Genomic DNA, 23,201 nt, shown 5'->3' with positions numbered 1-23,201 from the left:
GGTAAACTCCAAGCCTTCCGGCTACAATCTTAAAAGACATAATACGATTACTGTAGCGCGATTAAAAAACATATTAGTCATAAAGGCGCTATTTTATGGAACGCCGTCTCAAAGTACAATGGATTTACTTTTAAGGTTTTCTACAATGAGGTGAAAAAGGATAAAGTATTCAAAGAACTTGACTTTAACATCCAGTCTGTGAAATCAATCCTCAGACATTACACCGTTTACAAATGTTATATGGTTTTAATATTCAATTCACGACTTTTTTATTTTCTTTAATTATCCTCTTATTCCTAAATATCACTATTATTGTACCATTTCAAATGCATATTAAATTTTTTATCTTGTAGTTTTACCTTTCCCGACCCCACAAGCATTTTTATGCCTAAAACCTGATTGTGCTTAAGTAAAGGATGTGCTGTTTATGTTGTTACCTAATTGTTTAAAATAGAGTTGGACTTTGTTTTCTTGATTCACAATCTAACTGAGCCTCGTTGAACTGACGGATGATATATCCTACAAACGAAGGGGATTCTGAATGGTCACACTTTTGGGATTTCATCCTTCGACCCAAATACTAGTATCATCTTTTACAGCACAATATATAAAACAGTGACAGTAAACTACTGCTTATTAGCTTTCATTTGAATGGTTAAACATGGGGATTTAATCCACAGAGTGAAAACTTAGAACCACCCCATACACTACTTGCAGAAGAAGCAACACGTGGCCAACTTGAGCATGGTCTGTTAAGAAAAGGAAATAGAATGATTTTATCGCCTGGACAAATTAGAAGAAAGGACATAACAGGTCGATTAACTTTAGTCTACTTACCAGATTGCGATTCAAAAACAGTCCAACAAAAGTCAGAGTTTGCCACCACAAATGCAAATAAAAGTATGCTCAAACTAGCAAGAAACGCCAGCATACTTAGCCACCAATTGGCCATAACGAACGATAAGAGACTGAACGTGTAGCTGCGAATTGGTCAATTATCTTCCTCAGAAAAGAACTTCCTTGCACCTGCTAAATGATGTCAGCTTCGTGGGTGGACAGGCTGTTTACACTCTTTAACAAGTCGCAATTAACTCCTCAACATAATTAATATAGCATCTCGGTCACGTTAAGTTTTCTACTTCCAAGAAGAAACAAAGAAAACTAACTTCCAAAATTTATAGTTCCCAATGAAATGTTGTTTTGTAACGTCCGTCTTTAGTCCTGGAAATCATGATGTTAATTGCGGTACGAGAATTGAATGTCGTACCAGAATCGTTTACTTAACAGTTGAGATAATTAAGATCTACTTCACTAGCACGCGTTTGTTATGAGATGATACTATTGTCGGCAAGGCGCTGAGTTGGCTATAATCATCCCATATCCAATAAGGGCTAATGAAATTTAAACTGACCAAGAAATTGTATTTCGATTCAATGACACAGTTTTTATAACTACCAGCAAAGCATATTCCTTGACTTTGACAAGCCAAGATATTAAGTATTGTTCTGTTTTGTTTATTAATGAGAACATCTGCTATGAAATTTTTCATTGTAGTATTCATGTGTTTTGTATTATCATTTTAGAGTGTGGTATGCGTCGTGATATGTTTTAAATTATTTTTAGAGTTAGTACAGCATGTTATAAAACTTAGTTACTGCAATATTGCCTAATTAAGAACTACCATATCTTTTTTTTAAGAGAAAAAGAAAATTGGTTTAGGTGTCTGCTGATTGTAGAAGCCGTTGTTATGCATGTATGAAATCGAGTACCCTGGTGTGAAAAAGCGTGGGTGAAGAAATAACAAGAAGGTAAGGGAGAGGAGCAGAATGAACCGTGAAGAGCTTTGGAAAAGAAAAAAAAAAAAGCGAAGGCGTCAAATTGTTAAAAGACGTTAGCGGAGATTTAGTCATATCCTCGGCAAAACCCATTTGTCGATGGTAACTTCAGCCTGTTGGGCGCAGAAAGGACGCGAAGCTAAGGAAGCAAAGAAAACGAGGTAACAAATCGGTGTTGTAATGTAAAGAGAAAATTAAGTAAATCTTTCACGACTGAGTTGGCAAAGGACGTGGATACAACTGATCAGCGGCTCCTTCTTCAGGCTCTTAACAACTGTCACTCTTCAGTCAAGTTCACCATGGAAACAGAGAAAAATTGTGTGTTTCCCTTAATTCACACCATCTCTTAAAGTCCAATCCGACTCAAATTTAGGCAAACTATTTACTTAACATTCCAGAACTATTTATGATGTTAATCTTCAGCGAACTATTTCTGACAGTTTATTCTAACCATTTTGAACTTGAAAATAGTGTCACGACGACTCCGAAGCGTCGTTCGATTTATCGTTGATTTTTACTTGCTTATTTATTACCAAACCTTTGCGTATAAGAAATAAGTTTTTCTTCTTAACTGAAACATGAATTTATCTATTTTGATTGATTTTTTTAAATAATTTTTATTTGCCTTACATGACACGACATTTACAATACTGAACACTACTAACATTATTTACAATACTCACAATACTAACCACAATAACTATATCTACATTGTTAACAATGCTTACTATACTTACAATATTGAAATTACTTACGATGTCCAGACTACTTACCGAACTAACGCTATGCCTGCTTTGTCGATAATAATATAATAAAAGTAAATGAATAAAATTAAAAAAACCCGAAAGAAACATACACTTATTTGAGTCTAAACAGAAAAGAAAGGATGGATAGGTAGCCGATAACAATAATGGTAATACTGGATGGTGTGATAGGAGTGCGACCGCGTCAGACTGTGCCAGAAATAATTATTTTTTGAGATAAAGGGTTGCCATTTGTTGTTAAAGACAGTGATACTGTTGTTTTTGGTGGCTATAAATTGTTCCGTGAGGGCTTTCTCACGCAGTTGTAGTTTATAGAGTTCGAAATCTAAGTATTTCTCGTTTAAGAAGCACTTATTTATGAAATATTTTGCGACGAGTAATGCTAGATTTGTTAAACCTTTAAACTTGGAAGAGCGAAAATAACCATACAGGATTGACTCTCTAGATAGATTGAGATTTATTTACTTTTGTCATAATAAACCACCATGTGCGAAAGGATCTCCAAAAATGTTGGACAAAGGAACAGTCTACTAGCATATGTTGTAAAGTATGTGTGCTAAGATTGCATAGGTAGCACGTGGTGCTGGTAGACATTTTAGCTTTCATAAGTTTATCCTTGGTGTAGACGATGTTATGATTTATCTTAAATTGAAACAGTGCTAGTTTGACTTCCTTTGTCGTGTCAAAGGGGCATCGGTAAAGTTTTGGTAGCTCTGAGGCTTTGACGCCTTGGCTTAACATTCCTTCCTGTGTATTGGGGGGTACAAATTTGTTTTTGACAAAAATTTCATGAACGATGCGTTTGTGATGTTTTTGAGGCTATCATACCAGTAGAGGTTGTAGTTCTGCTTTTGCGTTCCGGTCACTGGAATTCTAGTCCTGAGTGGGACCAAAGCATGAGTTAAACCATAATGATCGATAAAAGTAGTCTTTACATTATACTTTCGTTTGAATTCTCGAAAGCTAAAAACCTGTTTTGATTATCCAAGAGATCCACCAGTTTTGTAATGCCAAGGTTGGTAATAAACTGTTTTTCCATTCACTTTAATGTCAGAGTTATTCCAGATAATTATTTCATTTAACGTTGTCGTATGTTTGGGTACTGTGATATGCCTGATTTCTTCCCAATATTGAAAATGTTAAGGTAGAAGGGAGGTCACTCATTTAGTGGAAGTTCTTCGAATTTGCAATTGCAAGATAATAAAAACTTAAGACCTCCAAGGTGTTTAGTTAAGTAATTTGGTATAATTTTCAACTGTGCTTTATTTTCGTCGAGAAAATCTTGACGCCCAAGTCACTTTAAGCGATTTGCTCATAAAAAGAAAGGCAAACATCTTTAACCCGCCGTCTTCTTTCTCACCAATAAGGAATAAGTTTTACGTAGATAAATAGGTAAATAGATAACTAGTAGGTAAATAGATAGTAAGCTATTGCAAAAATATAACTAATGCAAAATTGCATTCTAAAGTTTAAAGGCGAGATATAAAAATTAAGAAACTTTCAGAAGATTTGATGTCTTGTGGTAACGTGTTCCATATTTCTCGAGCGTAAAAGGAGAAAGTAGGTTCAATACATAAGTTGCTGTCTCGACTGTCGGAACGTGAAGTAGAGAAAGACTGCTGTATGAGTGAAGCATACGGTTTGGTTGATATTTAGTAATAAGAAAGGCCATATAGCCAGGAGCTTGTCCATTAAGAATATTTTAAGTTAAGAACAGTACCTTAAAAACGATGCGTGCTTCAACCGGAAGCCAATGAAAATGTTTCAAGACTGGAGTTATACGATCGGATAGTCTTATCCACGAGATCAGGCGTGCTGCAGAATTCTGAATGCTTTGAAGTTTAACAGTTACACGCTTAGGTAAGCCACCGTGACGGTAATCACTATTAGAGTAATCTAGATGGGACACAACAAATGCATTAATCAGCATTTCCAGGTGGCCTCTAGACAGCTCTTTCCTCAGGCGGGCAATTGATCGTAGTGGCAATGTATCTCTCTTGGACGTCACGTTGAGGCGATGATGGTGGCTAAGATTGAGTTCCTTGTTCATTATAACACTGCGGTTACATACTCGGTCCGATATATATACAGTGGTATCACCAAGCAAAAAATCTCTAATGATCGGATGCCTGACAAAGCGAGAAATAAATTGAATACCTTCTGTTTTATCAGAATTGCATAGCCACTTATTGTGTGTTCCATGCCATAGCATGGGTAACAAATCGTCGGAGGGTGATTAATGGTCAATATGATTGATCATTAGGGTTGATGCTAATATATATTTGCGAGTCATCTCCATAAAATATACTGTTCAGATTATGAGCGGAGACTACGGACTGGACTATTTGTTAACTATCGAAGGTGAGAGGAGAACCATTTCACTTCACTTCACTTTATTTATTTTTGCCACTTTTCTTACTTACATCAATTGAATCTACAGTTACTTATTTAGTAGCAGGATGATCTCAGCAAGCTCAGTTGTAAGAGCTTTTCAGGGAAGATCACCCTTGGTTCTATTTGTTTCGTAGTAATTTATAAAATAAAGGTGGCCATCTTAGAACACACTATATGAAAATCCAAGTAATTGCTGAGTCTGTCCTTGAGAAGAGTGTGATCAAGGGTGTCGAAGGCAGCTGACAGGCCCAATATTATAAAGACAACGTCTTGACGAAGATCGAAGGTTTAGTACATCGTTCATAAATCGGAAAAGCGCAGTCTCGGTGGAGTGATGTCTCCGATACGCTGATTGCATACTGAGGCAATAAGTGGTTTGTCTCCAAGTAGAAATGCGTTTTAGCCGCAGCAGCCTTTTCAATAACTTCGGCCATCAAAGGAATATTTGCAACAGGTCGGCAATTTTTAAGAACATCTTTGTCAAGATCAGGTTTCTTCAAAACTCGACGCACTAAAGACTGTTTATTAGTACAGCTGGGAATACACCAGTGCATAAGGATTCGTTAATAATGTCTGTTATAATTAGCGCAGTGACTTAGAAGATGAGTTGGCACTGGATCAAGTGGACAAGATTTGCTTGAAAGTACGTTGATAATTTTTTAATAATTCGTTGAGTCATAGTACAGCTCGTGTTCCTCAATCCAAGAAAGAAGTGAGGGCGGTGATCGTATGGGCTCCTTAGCGGCAGGGGGTGTAAAGCCTCCAGAGTTTCTATCTAGATCGTCCAAAAAAGTACGATTCGATGTTCTTTGAACGTAAAAATCATTGACTGAATTTTCAACCAAGAGATGTAGGGAGATCTTGAAATGAACAAGCTGTCAACAACTTTAAATAGCTGAGCAGTGCCCGCCTGCTCAATTTTGGTTTTTTAGTGGTTTGACAACGCAGATTATAGCATTCTGTAATACCTGTTCTCGCCATGTGAGCGTACGAATTTCTAGGTTTGTACCGCGATCGTCTGAGTGTAGGCACAATAAACTGCAAGTATGGCTTTCGCTCGGTTGTTTTGTTTGTATTTCTGTATGTAAGCTAGCGTATCCTTCAGACGTACTGATGCTCTGATGTTTCAGTTTCCAGCGTTTATTAAATGTGAGTTTACCTGAATGAATACGAGTTATTAGCCTGGCCCAGCGCAGTTAGCCGCTACAGATATCCTTTTCTTCTATAGAAGTCTGTCCTTAGCGCTCATGGATTTGTAACTATTGGAATACAACGAGATGAGTGTGAAAAGGACAAGGGATGCTGTTTTGACCACACAATTGAAGGGGTGGCTTGGTGCTTCCATGGTCGTCCGAGGCATAACTTAAAGCAAAGTCTTGACATCCATTAAGTTATCGTTATCTATTGCAGGATGTAGTCCGGCCTTGCCAAACCCCAAGTTACCCTGCCCTACTCATACCCTTGCTGGTTGATTGGATAATGGCATTCCAGAGTTTTGATAAACTTGGCGGCCATTGTATATTGGCCATTTAATCGATGACCCCATCGATCTCAATATTCCGTCTGTTCATGTCCAGCGCTCATCAGTGTTAAATGTCACTAGAGGTGTTCCTCAAGGTTCAGTATTACGCTCCACACAATTCGCCCTTTATACCAATGACTTGCCGACTTCCATTTCATCCGGCACCGTATTTATCTACGCAGACGATTCAACCGTGATTGTATCAGCAACACGGTCGATAAATGACGCGCTCTCCAAATTTAATAACTGGTGGTTGGAGAACTCTTTAACACTTCACTCGGCAAATTGCGAAGCAATGTTACCTGAGAAAAAACCGTTCATCCGATCACTTAATTCTGTAGTTGTTGGTGAGGAACGGATCGAGTGGGTTAATTACATTCGACTTCTGGGATAACTATTGACAACGGACTCTCTTGATCAAAACTGGAATCTAATCAGTGTAAAGAAGAGTTTTATTAACAAGTTGAACCTACTTATACTTGAACAGAGCACCCCTGTTAGATTTGTATTTAAAGTCATCTTCCCTTCAGTCTTATATGGCCATGTCGTATGCCGGAGGTTGTAATAATTTAGAACATCTAAATTCTTCAGCGATACTCCATCGTAGAGCTGCCAGAGTGATCTACAACCTACCCCAATACACGCCAACTGATGAGGTATACCGACACTGCATCTGGAATACAATCAGTTACCAATACAAATTACATTTAATTAAACTAATCTATAAAGTGCTCAATGACGAAGCCCCACGCGCACTGTCTCACTTGGTAAACTCCAAGCCTTCGGGCTACAATCATAAAAGATACAATACCCAGGGGCCCCACTCACATATTTTAATGACGAGGAGGGGGGGGGGGGGGGGGAGGGGGTCCGACAGAGGTTCATATTTTATACCCAAAAAACTCCCAACTTCAGAATTTGTCTATCCAAAATAAATCCCTACATTTTTAAGAAAACACAAAAAAATCCCTTAATGTTTTTGCATCAGCAAATTTTATTATTTATCTTCTGGAAAGCTAAAACATGCCAACTTCAACTTTGGTGGAGTGCCGGTAATTACTTTTCAAATAGATTACAATCTCAGAAATATCCCGTAATGCCACACAAGCAGTAAATTGCGCTTGTGTTATTGTTGGACCCCCCCGTCATTAAAACATGTGAGTGGGGCCCCTGGGATATAATACGATTACTGTAGCGCGATTTAAAAAACATTCTATTAGCCATAAAGGCGCTATTTTATGGAACGTCATCTGAAAGTACAATGGATTTACTTTTAAGGTTTTCTACAATAGGGTAAAAAATGATAAAGTATTTAAAGAAATTGATTTTGACGTCCAGTCTGTGCAACATTACACCGTAATGTTATTATGTTTTAATATTACTGTACCATTTGAAATGTAGGATTTACCTTTCACGACCGCACAAGCATTTTTATGCTTAAAACCTAATTGTGTTTAAATAAAGAATGTGTTGTTGATGTTGTTACCATCATTGTCTAATTGAGTTGTGCTTTGTTTTCTTGATCCACAGTCTAATTGGGCTTCGTGGTGCTGACGCATGACATATCCTACAAACGAAGGGATCCTGAATGGTCACACTTTTGGGATTTCATCCTTCGACTCAAATGCTTTTAGAGCACAACTATATAAAACAGTGACAGGAAAGTACTGCTTATTAGCTTTCATTTAAAAGGTCAAACATGGGGATTCCATCCACAGACTGAAAACTTAGAACCACCGCTTACTATCATAAGAAGCAACACCTCAGAATCGCGCTACTTTGCATATGATATTTTCATCTAGATGGTCACATTTAAGGATTTCATCTAGAGACTCAAACGTTAGAAACACCTTGTACAGTAAAACAAACAGTACCGAATGAAAGTACTGCCGGCAGTAGCTTTCATTTGAATGGTCGCAGCCGTTAGGATTTCATCCCGAGACTCAAACGTTACAATCACCTCGGTACAGCATTAATAAAAAGCAGCACAGGAAAGTACTGCTAAGTAGCTTTTATTTGAATGGTCACAATTTAGGATTTCATCCACAGACTCAAACGTTATAATCACCTTGACAACATAATAGAAAGTACCACAGGAAAGTAATGCGCAATAGCTTTCTTCAGTTGGAATTAGTCACACTTTAGGATTTCCCTGATCCCGAGACTCAAACGTTACCATCACCTTGTACAGCATAATAGAAAGCATCACAGGAAAGCACTTCTTAACAGCTAAGGAATCTCCCGAACGTATGGTACAATGGTGCACAGACCTCGTTCAAACAACAGTCAAAGCTGAACAAGCCCCTGTCTTCTATGTTCTATTTGTACATGAGCAATGAAATAAATGAGTTGCAAAAAGGCCTTTTACAAAAGGCATTGGTAGAGATTGAAACGGCGGAGTCATCAAACATAAACTTAAGGTATGTGGTTGATGATTTCTTTATGGAAACAATCACAGCAAAAATCAGCCTTAGTGACTGCGCCGGGTAAGGATTCCTTCTTTTCACCGATCAGATGAGAATTCGCAGGCGCTGCATGTTTGACCGCCGCAAGAGGCCTATGTAAGTGTATTGTCAAAGGTCAAATGCGAAAAAAAAAATCATGATTATTAATGCTAATTTACAAGTACCGATTTATCGGCCCGATCAGTTCCTAACGAACAAAGACTTTCCAGAAATCGCCAGGCGACAAGCCAACTCTGAGGTCATCACATTCCCATCTATTTTCGAATGTACCAAGAAGCCAGTGGTATTTACCAAATACAATGGCAACGTGATGGTAGAGTCGTCCGTCGCCATTATCGCCAAAGTCTTTAGAGCTCCATTTTTTAGCTGCCCACTGATTACAACCATTTGCTAAGCTCGAGTTGTCATTCTCCATTCTCACAAACGAGCCACATGAACCAGGCAAGACATTTGTCTGACCGCTGAAGTACTGGACTACAGCTTCCCCAGAGCTGTTAGTGGCTGTGGTCACGTGGAATATACGTCCCACCTGTTGCTTTCTGCAGTGGAATCTCAGTTGAGTGAAAGACAAGTGCGCTCGCAGCTCCTTCATAGCGCTATTGTTGACAACCATCCTGTTGCTTTGGTAACCACTTATTCCACGGTATGACGTCTTTTTTGACAACTGAGGGTGGGTGGCTGGACTGCCAATAACTACATTCAAAACAAGAAGCCATCCACCTGAAATGAGCAAGTTTCAAGGGATGATCAGGTGATGAAATGTTGGTTGTGGTCACATCTACCCCTTAACTATATTTTGTCTTCAGTTTAAGACAGCGGTAACTGTAGTGAGTTATTTTGGTAATGTGACCGCTCCTCTGTTTGTTCTAGAAATTTACGCGTTGATGATCCAAAACAAAAGAATGTAAATGGTGCTGGGGTCACACAAAGGCTATTAATTATGGTCAAGACAATGCTCACTATAAAATAACTATTTTTAGTAATGTAACGATAGTAAAGAAATTTACGCCTGGAAGATCAAAACCAACGGAACGTAACTTTAGTTAAACCCAAGCAGGGTGCATGGGTTAAACCTTAGTTAGGAAACGGATAACCAATCAAAATGTGTTCATTTCGAATACGTGCGCGTTTTTTTATGCAAGAAACATATGCTTCATTTGGGCAAAATGTTTGGAGGCTTTTTTACCCCGGCGAAGTTGGCGGCCTGGTGCCCTTCCGTTTGTGGTGAACCCACACCATTGGCATTAAAAGCCGTTTTCACGCCACTTAAAATATCTCGTTCGCGTTTCAATCAATACAAAAACCCTCTACTCACACACAAATCAATGTTTTGGGGAGTTTTGTAAACTTTTTAGTGATTTTTAGGTGAATTTGGGAGGAGACAGTTTTTCTCAAAAGAGTAGTAAAACTTGTAGAATAACAAATAGTTAAGATTTGATGTTGTTTAAAAATTAGAATTTGAACGATTAAAAATGGATATATGGACACCCAAACAGTCCCCTACCAACCTGGTGTGCTCTTGCGTTGGGGGCAACTGTCTGTTGGTGTTCCAAAAATAATTTTCTTTCTTTTATCCCTTCTTTAAACCACCTGAAATTTCATTCAAATTCATGTTTACCCCCACCTTAAGTAGGATTAGATGTTAACTCCAGAAGCCATTGCATTCACCCTACTAGGGGGCTGCAGTGGGGGAAGGGGACTTCAGTGTCTCTTAAGGGAAGCGCAATCCCAGACCTACCTCCATCAGTTGTTAAGTCACAGTAGACTTTTAAAGGGTTTCCATTCCTCTCGGGGTCGATCCAGTACTCTCCGTTTTTGTTAGAGATTCCGATATCCCGGATGTGTTTGCATGACTGAGCGGGATGGCCTGGATGGGAACCAATCGCTACTGCAAGGCATTAGTCAAGAAAGAAAATGATATCAATGAGTGGTCAACAAATCCATATTTTCATCTGGCATCAAATTTCTATTTAAATAGCGATAGTTATTTGGGTATACCTCGGCTGAACAAGTAGAAGTTTGATGATTGATCATCGCTACATCTTTTATAAGAGAGAGAATGTTAAGGAGGCTCGCAGCAGTTTTTCTGGACTTAGGAAGGAAGTTTTGAAATTACAATCTCGCATACGAAATAAACTTCGATCTCCTTCATACTAGTTGTTTCCAAGCAACAACTATTACCACAGCAAGGTAGCGCATAGCCTCTCATTTTAAACAGTGTCGATTATCTCGAAATCTAGTCAGACACTTTATGACGAAACTTTAGGGATTTAAACTACTCAATCTAGACAACTTGTAAGCGAAATTAGAAAAAAATCTGTAAGAGCGTTTGAAAGCAAATATTGAATCATTTTTTACGGGGAGATTTTGTTTAATCCCGCATTTTTCACCAATATCTTCGGCAAAATAAAACTTGACACTTTGTCTTTTGTGTTAAAAGGTCTTTCCTCATACTTTAAAACGCTCTTACAGAGATATTGCCAGAGATAATGGTGATATTGATAACCGTTGCTATGGCAATAAGTGTTACTTAAAAACCGATGAGAAAATTAACTTTGATCATACGTTCTCAAACTCATTAATAATTCATCAAGAGAAAACAAAGAAAATTTGAAGGATGTGGACGTTGCGAACGAATGGTATATTAATCTGAATGAAAGGATTAACGACGTTTTAGACAAAACTGTACTCTGGATTTCAACCGCGAAAGAGACAATCGAACATAGCTTGGAAACAAGATCCCAAGTTGGCTCGTTATATTCCACATCGCATCGTTCAAAGGCATCCTCTAGACATTCTAGCCGTTCGATTACCTCAAGCAGAGCAAAAGAGAAAGCAAAAGCCGCCGAGTTAAAGGCCAGAGTTGCTATGTTGGAAAAAAGGAAAGAGTTGGAGTTGAGAGTCGAGAAGTTACGCCTCGAAGAGCAGTTGGCAGTTGCTCGCGTGCGAGAGGGTGTGTTCGCTGAAATTGAAAGGGGTGTCGGCGATGCAGATTAGACTGGTCGTCAAGAATTGTCTCCGAAAGATTCTTCTGTAAAGGCATCTACTTCATCTGGGCCGTTTCTTCCGACTTCCTCAAGCGCTTACACGTCTCCAGCCGTTACGTCTAACACTATGACTAAAGTGAGCGTTACCGCTGATTTATATGACGCTCCTATGATACAAACTCCTCCTAAGCCAATGCAGCATCCAAGTCTGAATCCTTTTGCACCTGAGTTTCACGTCACGAAAACGAAGCAAGATACAGAGCCATTAGGACAACCGAAACAAGAACCTTTCGCAAGTGAACCTCGATACATGGCCTACACACATCAAAGCGCTAAGCAGTTCTGTGAAGTCCTGCAACAACAGAACAGATTAACAGAATTACTAGCGGAGCAACAACAACAGAGTTTACTGCCTTCTCTTACACTGACCAAGTTTAGTGGCGATCCTTTGGAGTACTTTACCTTTATAAGAAGTTTTGAATCGTAAGTAGAGGCTAAGGTCAGCGCGAATGATGTACGTCTGCAATACTTAGAGCAGTATTTACACGGAGAACCCAAGGACCTAATCAAGGAATGTCTCCACCTTGATAGACACAGCGGGTACCTAGAGGCCAAAAAGCTCTTTAACGAAAAGTATGGGGACCCATACAAGATATCCAACGCCTATCTTAAGAGAATTAACGAGTGGCCCTGAATCCGACCAGGGGACGAGTTGGCATTAGACAGATTCTCCATCTTCCTTAGTCAGTGCCGGAGCGCGATGGCAACTCTAATCTATCTGTCTATTCTAAATCATCTTCACAATTTGCAAAGCATGGTAACCAAGCTTACATTTACGCTTCAAGACCGATGGCGCCGAGAAGCAAATGAAGGGAGAATGGCGGGTGGAGTGATCCCCTCCTTTGCCGACTTCGTGAACTTCGTTAATGCAGAAGCAGGAATTGCGACCGACCCAGTCTTCTCTCGTGAAGCTCTCCGTCGTTTGGATGATACCTCAGATCGACCTGATCGTTCCGGCAAAGGTAGAGGTAAAGGCTTTCGCAGGTCTAAGACGCCCGAGAGCCATAATGTTACTTCACATCTTGCCTCCACTCACGCGACAGATGTGACCGCTGACCAACAATCAGGCTCACGCACTCCCATTAGCCTCTGTAAGTTGTGCAACAAGAACCATGACTTGGACGACTGTCTAGACTACTTGAAGAAATCCTTGTCATAAAGGAAAGACTTCCTAAAGATGAAATCACTCTGCTTTGCCTGCTACAGTCCTGGACATAGATCCAACTGTTGTGCCCAGCGAAGGACCTGTAAGAGCTGCTCACGTCGACATCCAACGGGTCTATATGATGATAGCTTCGCCCTCAATCAGGAGGCCTCCAAACAGGCTAGCTCTATTCCTCCGCAACCAAAGGAGAAGGTTTTAAATGTTCAAACGGAGGTGGAAGAAGCCCTCTGCCATGTTGTAGGCACCAAAGAATCAGTAGCCGCCGTTCCTGTCGCTCCCGTTAGGCTGAAATCTGCTGAAAGTGAAGTCCTCACTTACGCCATGCTTGACACCTGCAGTACCGGTTCGTTAGTTATTGACGACATTGCGACCACCTTGGGGATGAAGGGCGTGAATACACATCTCATGGTGAAGACTGTCAATGGTACGAAGTTGCACGACTCTAAGGTCTTGAATGGATTAATCGTCACGGACGTAAAGGGCAAGAATCCCATACAGCTACCGAAGATATTCACTAAAGAGGACCTCTGCACACCCCCAAATGTGCCTACCCCTGAACTGGCCCATCGTTGGAAACATCTCAGAAACATAGCCAGCGAGCTGCCTACACAGTAACCGAACGTCAGCATTGGTCTTCTAATTGGCTCAAACTGCCCGAAAGCTCTCGAACCCATAGACGTATTAGCTAGTGAAGATGGTGGTCCCTTCGCAATCAGAACGTTTGTTGGATGGGCAATAGTGGGCCCTCTGTACATGTGCGACACAGAACATTCAAATGTCAATTGCTATAAAGTTGCTACTACGCAAGTTGGTTCAGGCAGACACCTCGACCACCACTTCATGGTAGAGAGCAGAGTTAAGGTTACCCGGTACCTTCAGAGGTGTCTTCAGAGGTGTTTCGCGTCCAAGCGATGTAGCGCGTCCGGTTTAAACTGTAGATACCTGAACCCTTATATCAAATTAAAGCTTATAGAGCTGGCTATTCAACTAAACCAAGAATTTTGAAATAAAATGAATTGCCGAATTTTTAGCGCTGTTTTCTCGAATACATTTTTTTCACTTGGAGGAGCCACTTCAAAGAGCTAAAACGCAAAAGGAATTTGTTCGTTTGCCTTCAAATTTGGACAGTAGCTAGTTTAACATATAAACAACAAAAACGTGTCTGCGAATTTTTTCTTTCGAAATATTTTTTCTCCGAGAGCGATTTTTGTACGATTACTCCACATTTTTTCCATCCTATTTCGAAAATGCTCTATAACTTTTCACTGCGATTGAATATGGCAAAACGCAGACACGATTTTTTAGCGCTTTGGGTCTGGAAACTGAGGAGCAAATTAAAGTAGCAAAAAACAAAATTCACTTTGACTTGTAGCTTTAAAAAGGTGATTCGGACGTTCGCAATTAGAGGTCGTGAAAAATTCGACAATTTATTTTATTTCAAAGTTCTTGGTATGGTTTGATAGTCAGTTCTATAAGCTTTAATTTGATATAGGGGTTTAGGTATCTACAGTTTAAACTGGACGCGCTACATCGCTTAAACGCGAGACACCTCTGAAGGTCCCGGGTAACCTTAAGAAGATCGTCACTCCACAAGCACTCAATAAGATGCTCGAACTAGACTTCAGTGAAGGAACGGAAGATAAGGAGCAAGAATATTCCCGAGAAGACATGAAGTTTCTAAAGATAGTTAGCCAGGGAGTTCGTCACGAGGAAGATCATCATTATGAAATTCCCCTTCCTTTCCACGTTGACAGCCAATGGTTTCCTGACAATAGAGGACAAGTTCTTCAAAGATCACTATGGTTAAGAAAGAAGCTTATTAAGAATGCAAAGTTTTACAAGGACTATGTTAACTTTATGAGCAGCATCATTGCCAAGGGATTTGCTCGGAAGGTACCGTCTCATCTTATTCCTGCAAAGACGGGCCAAGTCTGGTACATACCCCATCATGGCGTCTACCATGCCAGGAAGCCGAACAAGATAAGGGTGGTGTTCGACTGTAGCGCTAGATTTGGAGAAACATCGCTCAACGACAAGTTGCTACAAGGGCCTGACCTGACGAATCGACTTGTTGGTGTCCTTACAGGATTTCGCGAAGAGCCTATTGCGTTTATGGGGGACATTGATGCAATGTTTCATCAAGTCCGCGTACCAGAAGGCCGGCGAGACTTCCTTCGCTTCCTTTGGTGGCCTGATGAAGACCTAACACAAGACCTTGAAGAATATCAAATGAATGTTCATTTGTTCGGCGCAGTGTCGTCACCAAGTTGCTCAAATTTCGCGCTGAAGAAAGCCGCAGATGACGCGGAAAAGATTGTTGGAACAGAGGCCGCAGATGTTCTGCGAAAGAACTTTTACATTGACGACTGTCTGCGCTTCGAAGGAAAAGAAGATACCGCCATCGAAAGGATACGTGACGTACGCCATGCTTGCGCCCATGGAGGGTTTAATTTGGCCAAGTTCGTTAGCAACAACAAGAACGTTCTCGAAAGTATCCCGGAAGAAGTGCGCGCCCCAGAACTTAGATCGTTAGAATTAGGAAGTGATTACTATCCAGTGGAGAGAGCTCTTGGTGTCCAGTGGGCAATCGAATCGGACATGTTCGGTTTCAGAATTGTCATCAAAGACCAACCACTAAAAAGGAGGGGTATATTATCAACCATATCTTCCGTCTACGACCCCCTGGGTATAGCTGCGCCCTTCCTGTTAGTCGGGAAAAAGATATTGCAGGATCTGTGCCGAACAAAGCTAGGATGGGACGACGAGATTTGCGAGGAGTTCCGCGTACGTTGGGAAAGGTGGAGAGGCCAGTTGACTACACTTGAGCGTTTCTCTATGGAACGATGTTCGAAGCCCAATAACTTTGGCGTCGTCATCTCGAGACAGATCCACAGCTTCTCTGACGCAAGTTCGACTGGTTTTGGTCAAATATCCTATCTTAGAATGGAGAACGAGAGAGGTGATGTTCATTGGGCATTTCTTATAGGGAAGGCTCGAGTTGCTCCCGTGAAGACCATGACTATCCCTCGTTTAGAGTTAACCGCAGCCACTGTATCGGTACGTGTGGTAGAGATGATCGCCAGAGAGCTAGACGAATCTGTTAATGGCGGGCACTTCTGGACAGACAGCACAACCGCGTTAAAGTACATAAGCAACGAAGAGAAGCGTTTTCAAGTCTTTGTCGCCAACCGTGTTCAGAATATACGAGACGCGACAAACCCCTACCAGTGGAGGTACGTTGCGTCCAAAAGGAATCCAGCAGATGACGCTTTCCGTGGTCTTGACGGTCAAGAATTATCCCCGCAGTGTCGTTGGATTACAGGTCCGAACTTCTTACGGCTACCTGAGAGTGAGTGGCCTCAAGCCCCTGGAGACCTAAACGATATCCCTGAAGACGACCCTGAAGTTAAAAGTATCTCGTTACACAGCACGGGCGTCGATGAGAGCGAAGATTTTCTGACGAGGCTTAACCGGTTTTCCGAATGGCACCGACTGAAGAAATCTATTGCTTGGATGCTCCGTCTCAAGCCCAAGCAAGGTATTACTGACGATGGTACAAGGAGAGGTGGACACGCCGCAAAGGTTGAAGCCGAGCCTCTGAGGGTAAAAGAGTTGGATAGAGCTGGGAAGACCATTCTTAAACTTATACAGAGCAGAGTGTTTCCCAAGGAAATAGGAGCCTTGCAGAAGATTCAAAGAGCATACTTCAAGGACGATCGCCAATTCGCGAAAGCGAAGAAGTCTGAAATTTATGAAATCAAGTACCCTGTCCCGCCTCGATCCATTTCTAGACAAGGATGGACTCATCCGCGTTGGTTTTAGATTGGGTAATTCACAGGAGTTCGAGGAAAACTTTAAGCATCCGGTTATCCTCCCTCAGAAGAGTTTCATCGTCGAGCTTATCATTCGCGACGCTCATGAAAAAGTTGCTCATGCTGGCAGAGGCATAACGTTGAACGAGCTTAGAAGCCGATATTGGATAGTTAGCGCGAATTCTGCTGTCAGACATCTCATTTCCAAGTGCTTTGTGTGTCGTCACCTTCGAGGAACAATCGGTGAACAGAAGATGGCTGACCTGCCGGAGGAGAGGATAGCAGCTGCCCCTCCCTTCACCTATTGTGGTTTCGATCTGTTTGGTCCCTTTCATATAAAGCAAGGCAGGAAAGAAGTCAAACGTTATGGGGTACTATTTACTTGCTTAGCCAGTAGAGGAGTACACATCGAAACAGCGGACTCGCTAGAAACAGATTCCCTCATGAAGCATCACGAAGGTTCATAGCAAGGAGAGGGCCTGTGCGCGAGATCAGATCAGACCAGGGAACCAACATTGTGGGAGCTCAGACAGAGCTTAAGAAAGCCTTAGAGGAGATGGAACATGACGACATCCAAAGCCGCCTCACTAAAGACTTCAATTCTGATTGGGTTATCAAATGGAAAAGGAATCCGCCAGCTGCGTCTCATATGGGTGGCGTATGGGAACGTCAGATACGATCTGTTCGATCCATCTTGTCTGCGCTGATGCGAGAATATGGTCACGCCCTTGATGACGAGTCTCTTAGAACCTTGATGACTGAGGTAGAATGCATCATCAACAACCAACTTATTGACGATGAAATCAAAGATCGTAATGCCGCCCCCGGGTAACTTCCAGAAGGCCGACGTTTATCTCCGTCGAAGATGGAAACGGGTTCAATACTTGTCCAACGTCTTTTGGTCGAGATGGAGTAAGGAGTACGTCCAGACCCTAAAAGAGAGAGTGAAATGGAACAATCCGAGGAAAAAACCTTCAAAGAGGGGACCTTGTATTGATCGTCGATGATAGAGTGCCAAGAAATCAATGGAATATGGCTCGAGTTGTCGACTCACGCCCAGATTCAAAGGGACAGGTCCGATCGGTGAAGGTTGCAACGGCAACGACAACGTTAGAGAGGCCAATTCAGAAGCTCGTGCTAATACTTGAGAATGAAGAAAACTGAAGACTAGGGGTAAATCCCAGCCAGAGGAGCCAAGGAGATTTAGAGATGTTCAATGAACTTTAATGCTTTATTAAGAATTGAGGACATAAGAGTTTTTCCTAACTCTTAGGGGAGCCAGATATTACGGCCGCATTCCACGTCAATATGTTTAGCGTTTAGTTCTTTGTATAGTTGCACATTCCTTGCGCATTCTTTTCAGTTATTGCTATTCATTCTGTCAGATTTCTCTGCATAATTTTCTTTGTTCTTAGATCATTTTTGTAAGTTTCATCGTTTATTTTAATTCATTTCGCTTCAGCGTTCACGGCAACATCGTTGCAGTTTCTTTCGTCCAGTCTTGTTAGCCATCGTACATTTTTTCCGTTCAACTTTCTAGTCACAAAACGTTTGTAAGTATTTTCGCTTAGTTTCTTTCCGTTTCCTGTATTTTCGTCGTTTCATAGCCGTCATTTGTATTCCTTAGTAATTTGTATTTTGTTTCGCTTTCAGCAACCGTAATCGTAATTCGTAATAACTGTAATAAAGACGAGTTGGAACTGTGGACCATCCTTGGATTATTCGCCTATATGTACAGTTAAAGGACAATTTTGAAAATGGTTTTTGTACTGTTTTATATTTCTTACATCGAAGCTGAAGATATACCACTCATTGTCAACATGTAGCAGGTCTTCGCCTTTTGCTAGAAGCTAACTACAACGAACAGGTATTAATGTTAAAGGCGCCGCGAATAGAAGCTGTCTACAGCTTCTTGTTGCTTTGTGTTTTCCTGAAGCTTTCAATTTTCAATCTTACCACTTTACTTAGAGCTGCCTAATCTCGTACCAAAATCTTCTCACTCTTCAGATGCGAAGACAAACAACTGGGTACGAGATTAACGTTGCCAGGCGAGGATTTCTTTTATAAACCTAAAAATCCAAAAAGGTAAAGATTACCCGTCGTATGAATGTGAAAGTGTCACTCACCAGCGCATTTTTTCCCTGTGTATCCCGGGTAACAGTGTCCGTCACTCCTCGTGGTCGACATCTGTCCTTTGCGCTGTCGGCCATTGGCAATACAGGACACCTGTGTTACGAGTGAATTACAATATGTGAGACATTCCCCCAAATTTGCATCAGGTTTAAAGTATTTCACCCTAAAGCTAAGTGAAGAATCTGAAATAGTACGTTTTGAAGCCTTTTTGGTTTTCATAGAAGCGCGCAAACCTTTAGACTGAAAACTGAGTAATTGACTGTTTACGGTAGTGAATTACGAGCCTTCGCGTTATTTGCTAATATCCAAAAATACTAGACTTATCAATCACAAGATAATAAGCTAAGAAAATGTGTGAGGCTTCCTTGATATTTCCATTGGTTCCTGAGAAAATGGATTGTAAACTTTTTCGATGGTTGTCATCCGCTGAGACGCCAAAGGAAAAATATTGGAATTTTGAAATTTTATAAGATAGAAGGCAAAATAAGGGCATTCTTTCTTAATTTTCCTTTCACCGAGGGCAAAATTATTCACTCCGGATTGTTCGAGCAGCGAAAATACTTGCTCCTCATTAGCTGAACCCGTCATTTCTACATTTATGTGGTTTCTTCGTTTTGTGCTGCTGCAGCAACAACAAAACCTTTCACATTCTTTGGAGTTGGACTTTTTAAGCCGGATTGTTTGTGCCAAAAATACTTGGAAATCGAGTGCTACAGCTATAAAGGAAATTCCTAAAGGTGAATTTTCTTTTTCTTGCAAGAAACAGCAAAAGATTATTTGTGTCAAAAGCTAATAACTTGATCAGATTTCTTTGGTTGAAAAACTGAAATCACCCATGGCCGCGACCAAGTGCTTTCACCTCGCTACGGCTTCTTCCAGCGAGCGATAACCGAACAATAACAACAGTGCTCTTTTGATGGGAGGAGGGAGCAGGTCAAATTCAGTAGAAGAAATTGCTCTCCAAGTTCCTTCTTTGAACCCACCATTAGATATTTTTTATCGATCTGTGTTCGTGTGATTTTCAAGCGGTGGAAATCTTATTTACAGTGCACGTGAAGCCATTAATCGATGCCTAGCATTTGGTTTAATTGTTAATTTCCTCGTGAATTAAAGTGGTATTTACTCTTACAAATAAACGTATATAATAATCACCTCTCCTCGCTTTATCTGTTTTGTACGCTAAGAAACAGGTGAATAATTTGTTTGTTTTGCTTACGCGGGTGAGCATTTTTAAGCAGGGCCGGGGCTGAGTGTTTTACGAAGTGCCTCGATAGTTTTAAGAAAATTTTGCCTTTTATGTTATAAACACGTAATCGCAATAAGTCCACATAGAATTAAGGATTAATTTCCACTTGTATTTTCAAAGGTTTGGCAAATTGCCCTCGTTGCTGGGCGACGCGGGCAATTTGCAAAAACTTTGAAAATACAAGTGGAAATTAATCCTTAATTTTACTCGGCCTCATGCGATTACATATACTAAGCCCGACACACTTCGGAGCCACCAGCAAATAAACCTTTATTAATTTTTATTATCACTTGTTTGTTTCATTGATGTGCGACGATCATGAGGGCCAAATTTGGTTCAAATCCGATAAATAGATGGATAAATAGATGGCCTATTAATTCGTTTGGAGGAAAGGACTAGAGGGATTATTCGGAAAAAAAATTAAATTAAATAAAATAATAAACAGCTAGTAAAATAACCTCGAGTTTTGGGCACTGAAAGACTTCCAGAATTTTCGCAATTTATCAAGCACCGGCTTTGCCGCCGACCGGTTGAAAACCCCTAAAGAGCGTCGCGAACAAAAGCAGTCCATTAAATAGTCGCGTTAAGCAACGACTGGTCAGTACCAGAAGAAATAATTCAGTCAGCAAAGTCTTATTAGCGTAAAAGGAAAAAGAATTTACTTTTTCCTTTTTCTTAAGTTTCATGGCATACAATATAATTTTAGATTGCTGTTTTCTTCGTGTGCTGAATTCTTAGTTGCGTTAAACTACGCAAATCTTAATACCGTTATCTAAGATCGTTGATGAATTTTTACCAGCGAAAAAATGTAAAAGGGCCGCTGAATGCCTAATAGGAATTATTGGATTCTGAAGCCTATGTGTATTCGTTGACTGGGCTTCTAAACCAATTGGTGTATCATTACTTTCAGCAATTCTAACATCAGAACCGGTTTTGTCGTTTACACTAAACTGAACGGTGACGAGATCTAGTTCGTGTGCTTTAGATAATCACTTGTTACACCAATCAAGTTTCTACAGTCTCCTTACTTGTTGGTAAGCATCAGGAAAGAGAGAGTTCTGCAGACGTTCTCAGTGGTTTGATATTTGGAACTTTTATCCTTAATCTTGTAGGCGTATTCAAATTTTAAGATGACAGGGTCCAACCACTGGTAGGTATATTAGCTTAGTCTTACCTTCACAGAGCCATAGTATGTCGATCGTTTCTTTGGTTTGAAATCTTTTGGTTTCATCTGCCGGGTTTTGTTGTTTAGATCACAAATGCGGCGGTTTGCTTTGGAACTGCTCGGGTGCACGTTGAAAGACTTGCAACTGTCATTGGCAATGCATTTTAACTGGCATTCGAACTCGTCATAAACAGTAGCCGTTTTAATGGCGTGGCCAACCAGAGCATGGTCTGTTAAGAAAAGGAAATAGAATGATTTTATCGTTGCGCCTGGACAAATTAGAAGAAAGGACATAACAGGTCGATTATCTTTAGTCTACTTACCAGATTGAGATTCAAAAAAAGTCCCACAGAAGTCAGAGTTTGCCATCACAAATGCAAATAAAAGTAAGCTCAAACTAGCTAGAAAGGGCAGAGTATTTAGCCACCAATTTGCCATAACGAACGATAAGAGACTGAGCGTGCAGCTGCGAATTGGTCAATTATCTTCCTCAGAAAAGAACTTCGTTGCACCTGCTAAATGATGTCAGCTTCGTGGGTGGACAGGCTGTTTACACTTCGCAATTTACAAGTCGCAATTAACTCCTCAGCATAATTAATATAGCATCTCGGTCACGTTCAGTTTTCTACTTCTAAGAAGAAACGAAGAAATCTAACTCCCAAAATTTATAGTTCCCAATCAAATGAGCCATAGTATTTCGATCCTTTCTTCGGTTTGAAATCTTTTGGTTTCATCTGCCGGGTTTTGTTGTTTAGTTCACAAATGCGGCGGTTTGCTTTGGAACTGCTCGGGTGCACGTTAAAAGATTTGCAACTGACATTGGCAATGCATTTTAGTTGGCATTCGAACTCGTCATAGACAGTAGCCGTTTTAATGGCGTGGCCAACTAGAGCATGGTCTGTTAAGAAAAGGAAATAGAATGATTTTATCGCCTGGACAAACTAGAAGAAAGGACGTAACAGGTCTACTTGCAAGATTACTTAGTCTACTTACCAGATTGAGATTCAAAAACCGTCCCACAGAAGTCAGAGTTGGCCAACACAAATGCAAACAAAAGTGAGCTCAAACTAGCAGGAAAGGCCAGAGTGTTTAGCCACCAATTGGCCATAAAGGACGATAAGAGACTGAGCGTGTAGCTGCGAATTCAGTGGTGAAATATCTTCCGCAGAAAAGAACTTCGTTGCACCTGCTAAATGATATCAGCTTCGTGGGTGAACAGGCTGTTTGTACTTCCTCTTTAACAAGTCGCAATTAACTCCTCAGCATAATTAATATGGCATCTCATTCACCTTTTCTACTTCTAAGAGGAAAGGAAGAAAACTAACTCCCAAAATTTATAGTTGCCAATGAAATGTTATTTGTAACGTCCGTCTTTAGTCATAGAAATCATGATGTTAATTGCGGTGCGAGAATTGAATGTCGTCCCAGCATCGTTTACTTTAAGAAAACAGTTGAAATAATTAAGATTTGCTCCACTGGCACGCGTTTGTTATGAGATGATACTATTGTGGGCAAGGCGCCGAGTTGGCTATAATCATCCCATATCAAACATGCACAAGTGAAATAATTTTTTTTGTAAACTGACCAAGAAATTGTATTTCGATTCAATGATCCAGTTTTTACCAACAAAGCTTATTCCTTGACTATGACAAG

At 40.6% G+C, this 23,201-nt stretch overlaps 3 protein-coding genes across 4 annotated transcripts in view; all 3 read right to left on the bottom strand.

The window, feature by feature from the left end:
• LOC146470730 (uncharacterized) overlaps positions 1-1,249 on the bottom strand; it is a 52,200-nt gene extending 50,951 nt beyond the window's left edge. The window contains exon 1 of the mRNA XM_085121695.1: positions 838-1,249. Within this exon, the coding sequence (XP_084977821.1) occupies positions 838-952 (115 nt within the window). The 5' untranslated portion in view covers positions 953-1,249. The remainder of the gene's footprint in view (positions 1-837) is intronic.
• Positions 1-23,201, bottom strand: part of LOC146470728 (uncharacterized) — a 77,432-nt gene that overhangs the window by 33,925 nt on the left and 20,306 nt on the right. The window contains exon 6 of one of the 2 annotated variants that reach the window (XR_014866977.1): positions 7,037-7,100. The exons of the other annotated variant lie outside the window; for it this stretch is intronic. The gene's annotated coding sequence lies outside the window, so the exon portion shown is untranslated. Of the gene's footprint in view, positions 1-7,036; positions 7,101-23,201 lie in introns of those variants that run through there. 2 annotated transcript variants of the gene reach the window in all.
• On the bottom strand, positions 8,890-22,117 carry LOC146470729 (uncharacterized). The gene is made up of 5 exons (XM_085121696.1): positions 21,872-22,117; positions 21,558-21,778; positions 19,131-19,230; positions 10,719-10,868; positions 8,890-9,700 (listed from the first exon to the last, which is right to left on the bottom strand). The coding sequence occupies exons 1-5, from the start codon at positions 21,984-21,986 to the stop codon at positions 9,168-9,170; spliced, it is 1,119 nt and encodes a 372-aa protein (XP_084977822.1). The 5' UTR covers positions 21,987-22,117; the 3' UTR covers positions 8,890-9,167.

This window comes from Pavona decussata, unplaced genomic scaffold (assembly GCF_977016875.1).
Source record: "Pavona decussata unplaced genomic scaffold, jaPavDecu1.1 SCAFFOLD_112, whole genome shotgun sequence".
In the NCBI taxonomy this organism is placed as follows: domain Eukaryota; kingdom Metazoa; phylum Cnidaria; class Anthozoa; order Scleractinia; family Agariciidae; genus Pavona; species Pavona decussata.
The sequence above is the reverse complement of the archived record's forward strand: the minus strand, read 5'-3'. Positions and strand labels throughout refer to the sequence as shown.

Bases quoted from the DNA above. Each gene is read 5' to 3' on its own strand.
- LOC146470729 (XM_085121696.1), bottom strand. From the start codon at position 21,986: ATGGCAAATTGGTGGCTAAATACTCTGCCCTTTCTAGCTAGTTTGAGC. The intron at 19,231-21,557 runs GTAAGACTAAGC...CTCGTAACACAG, and splicing joins CATACTATGGCTCTGTGAAG to GTGTCCTGTATTGCCAATGG. The intron at 9,701-10,718 runs GTAGGTCTGGGA...TGCTCATTTCAG, and splicing joins TGACTTAACAACTGATGGAG to GTGGATGGCTTCTTGTTTTG.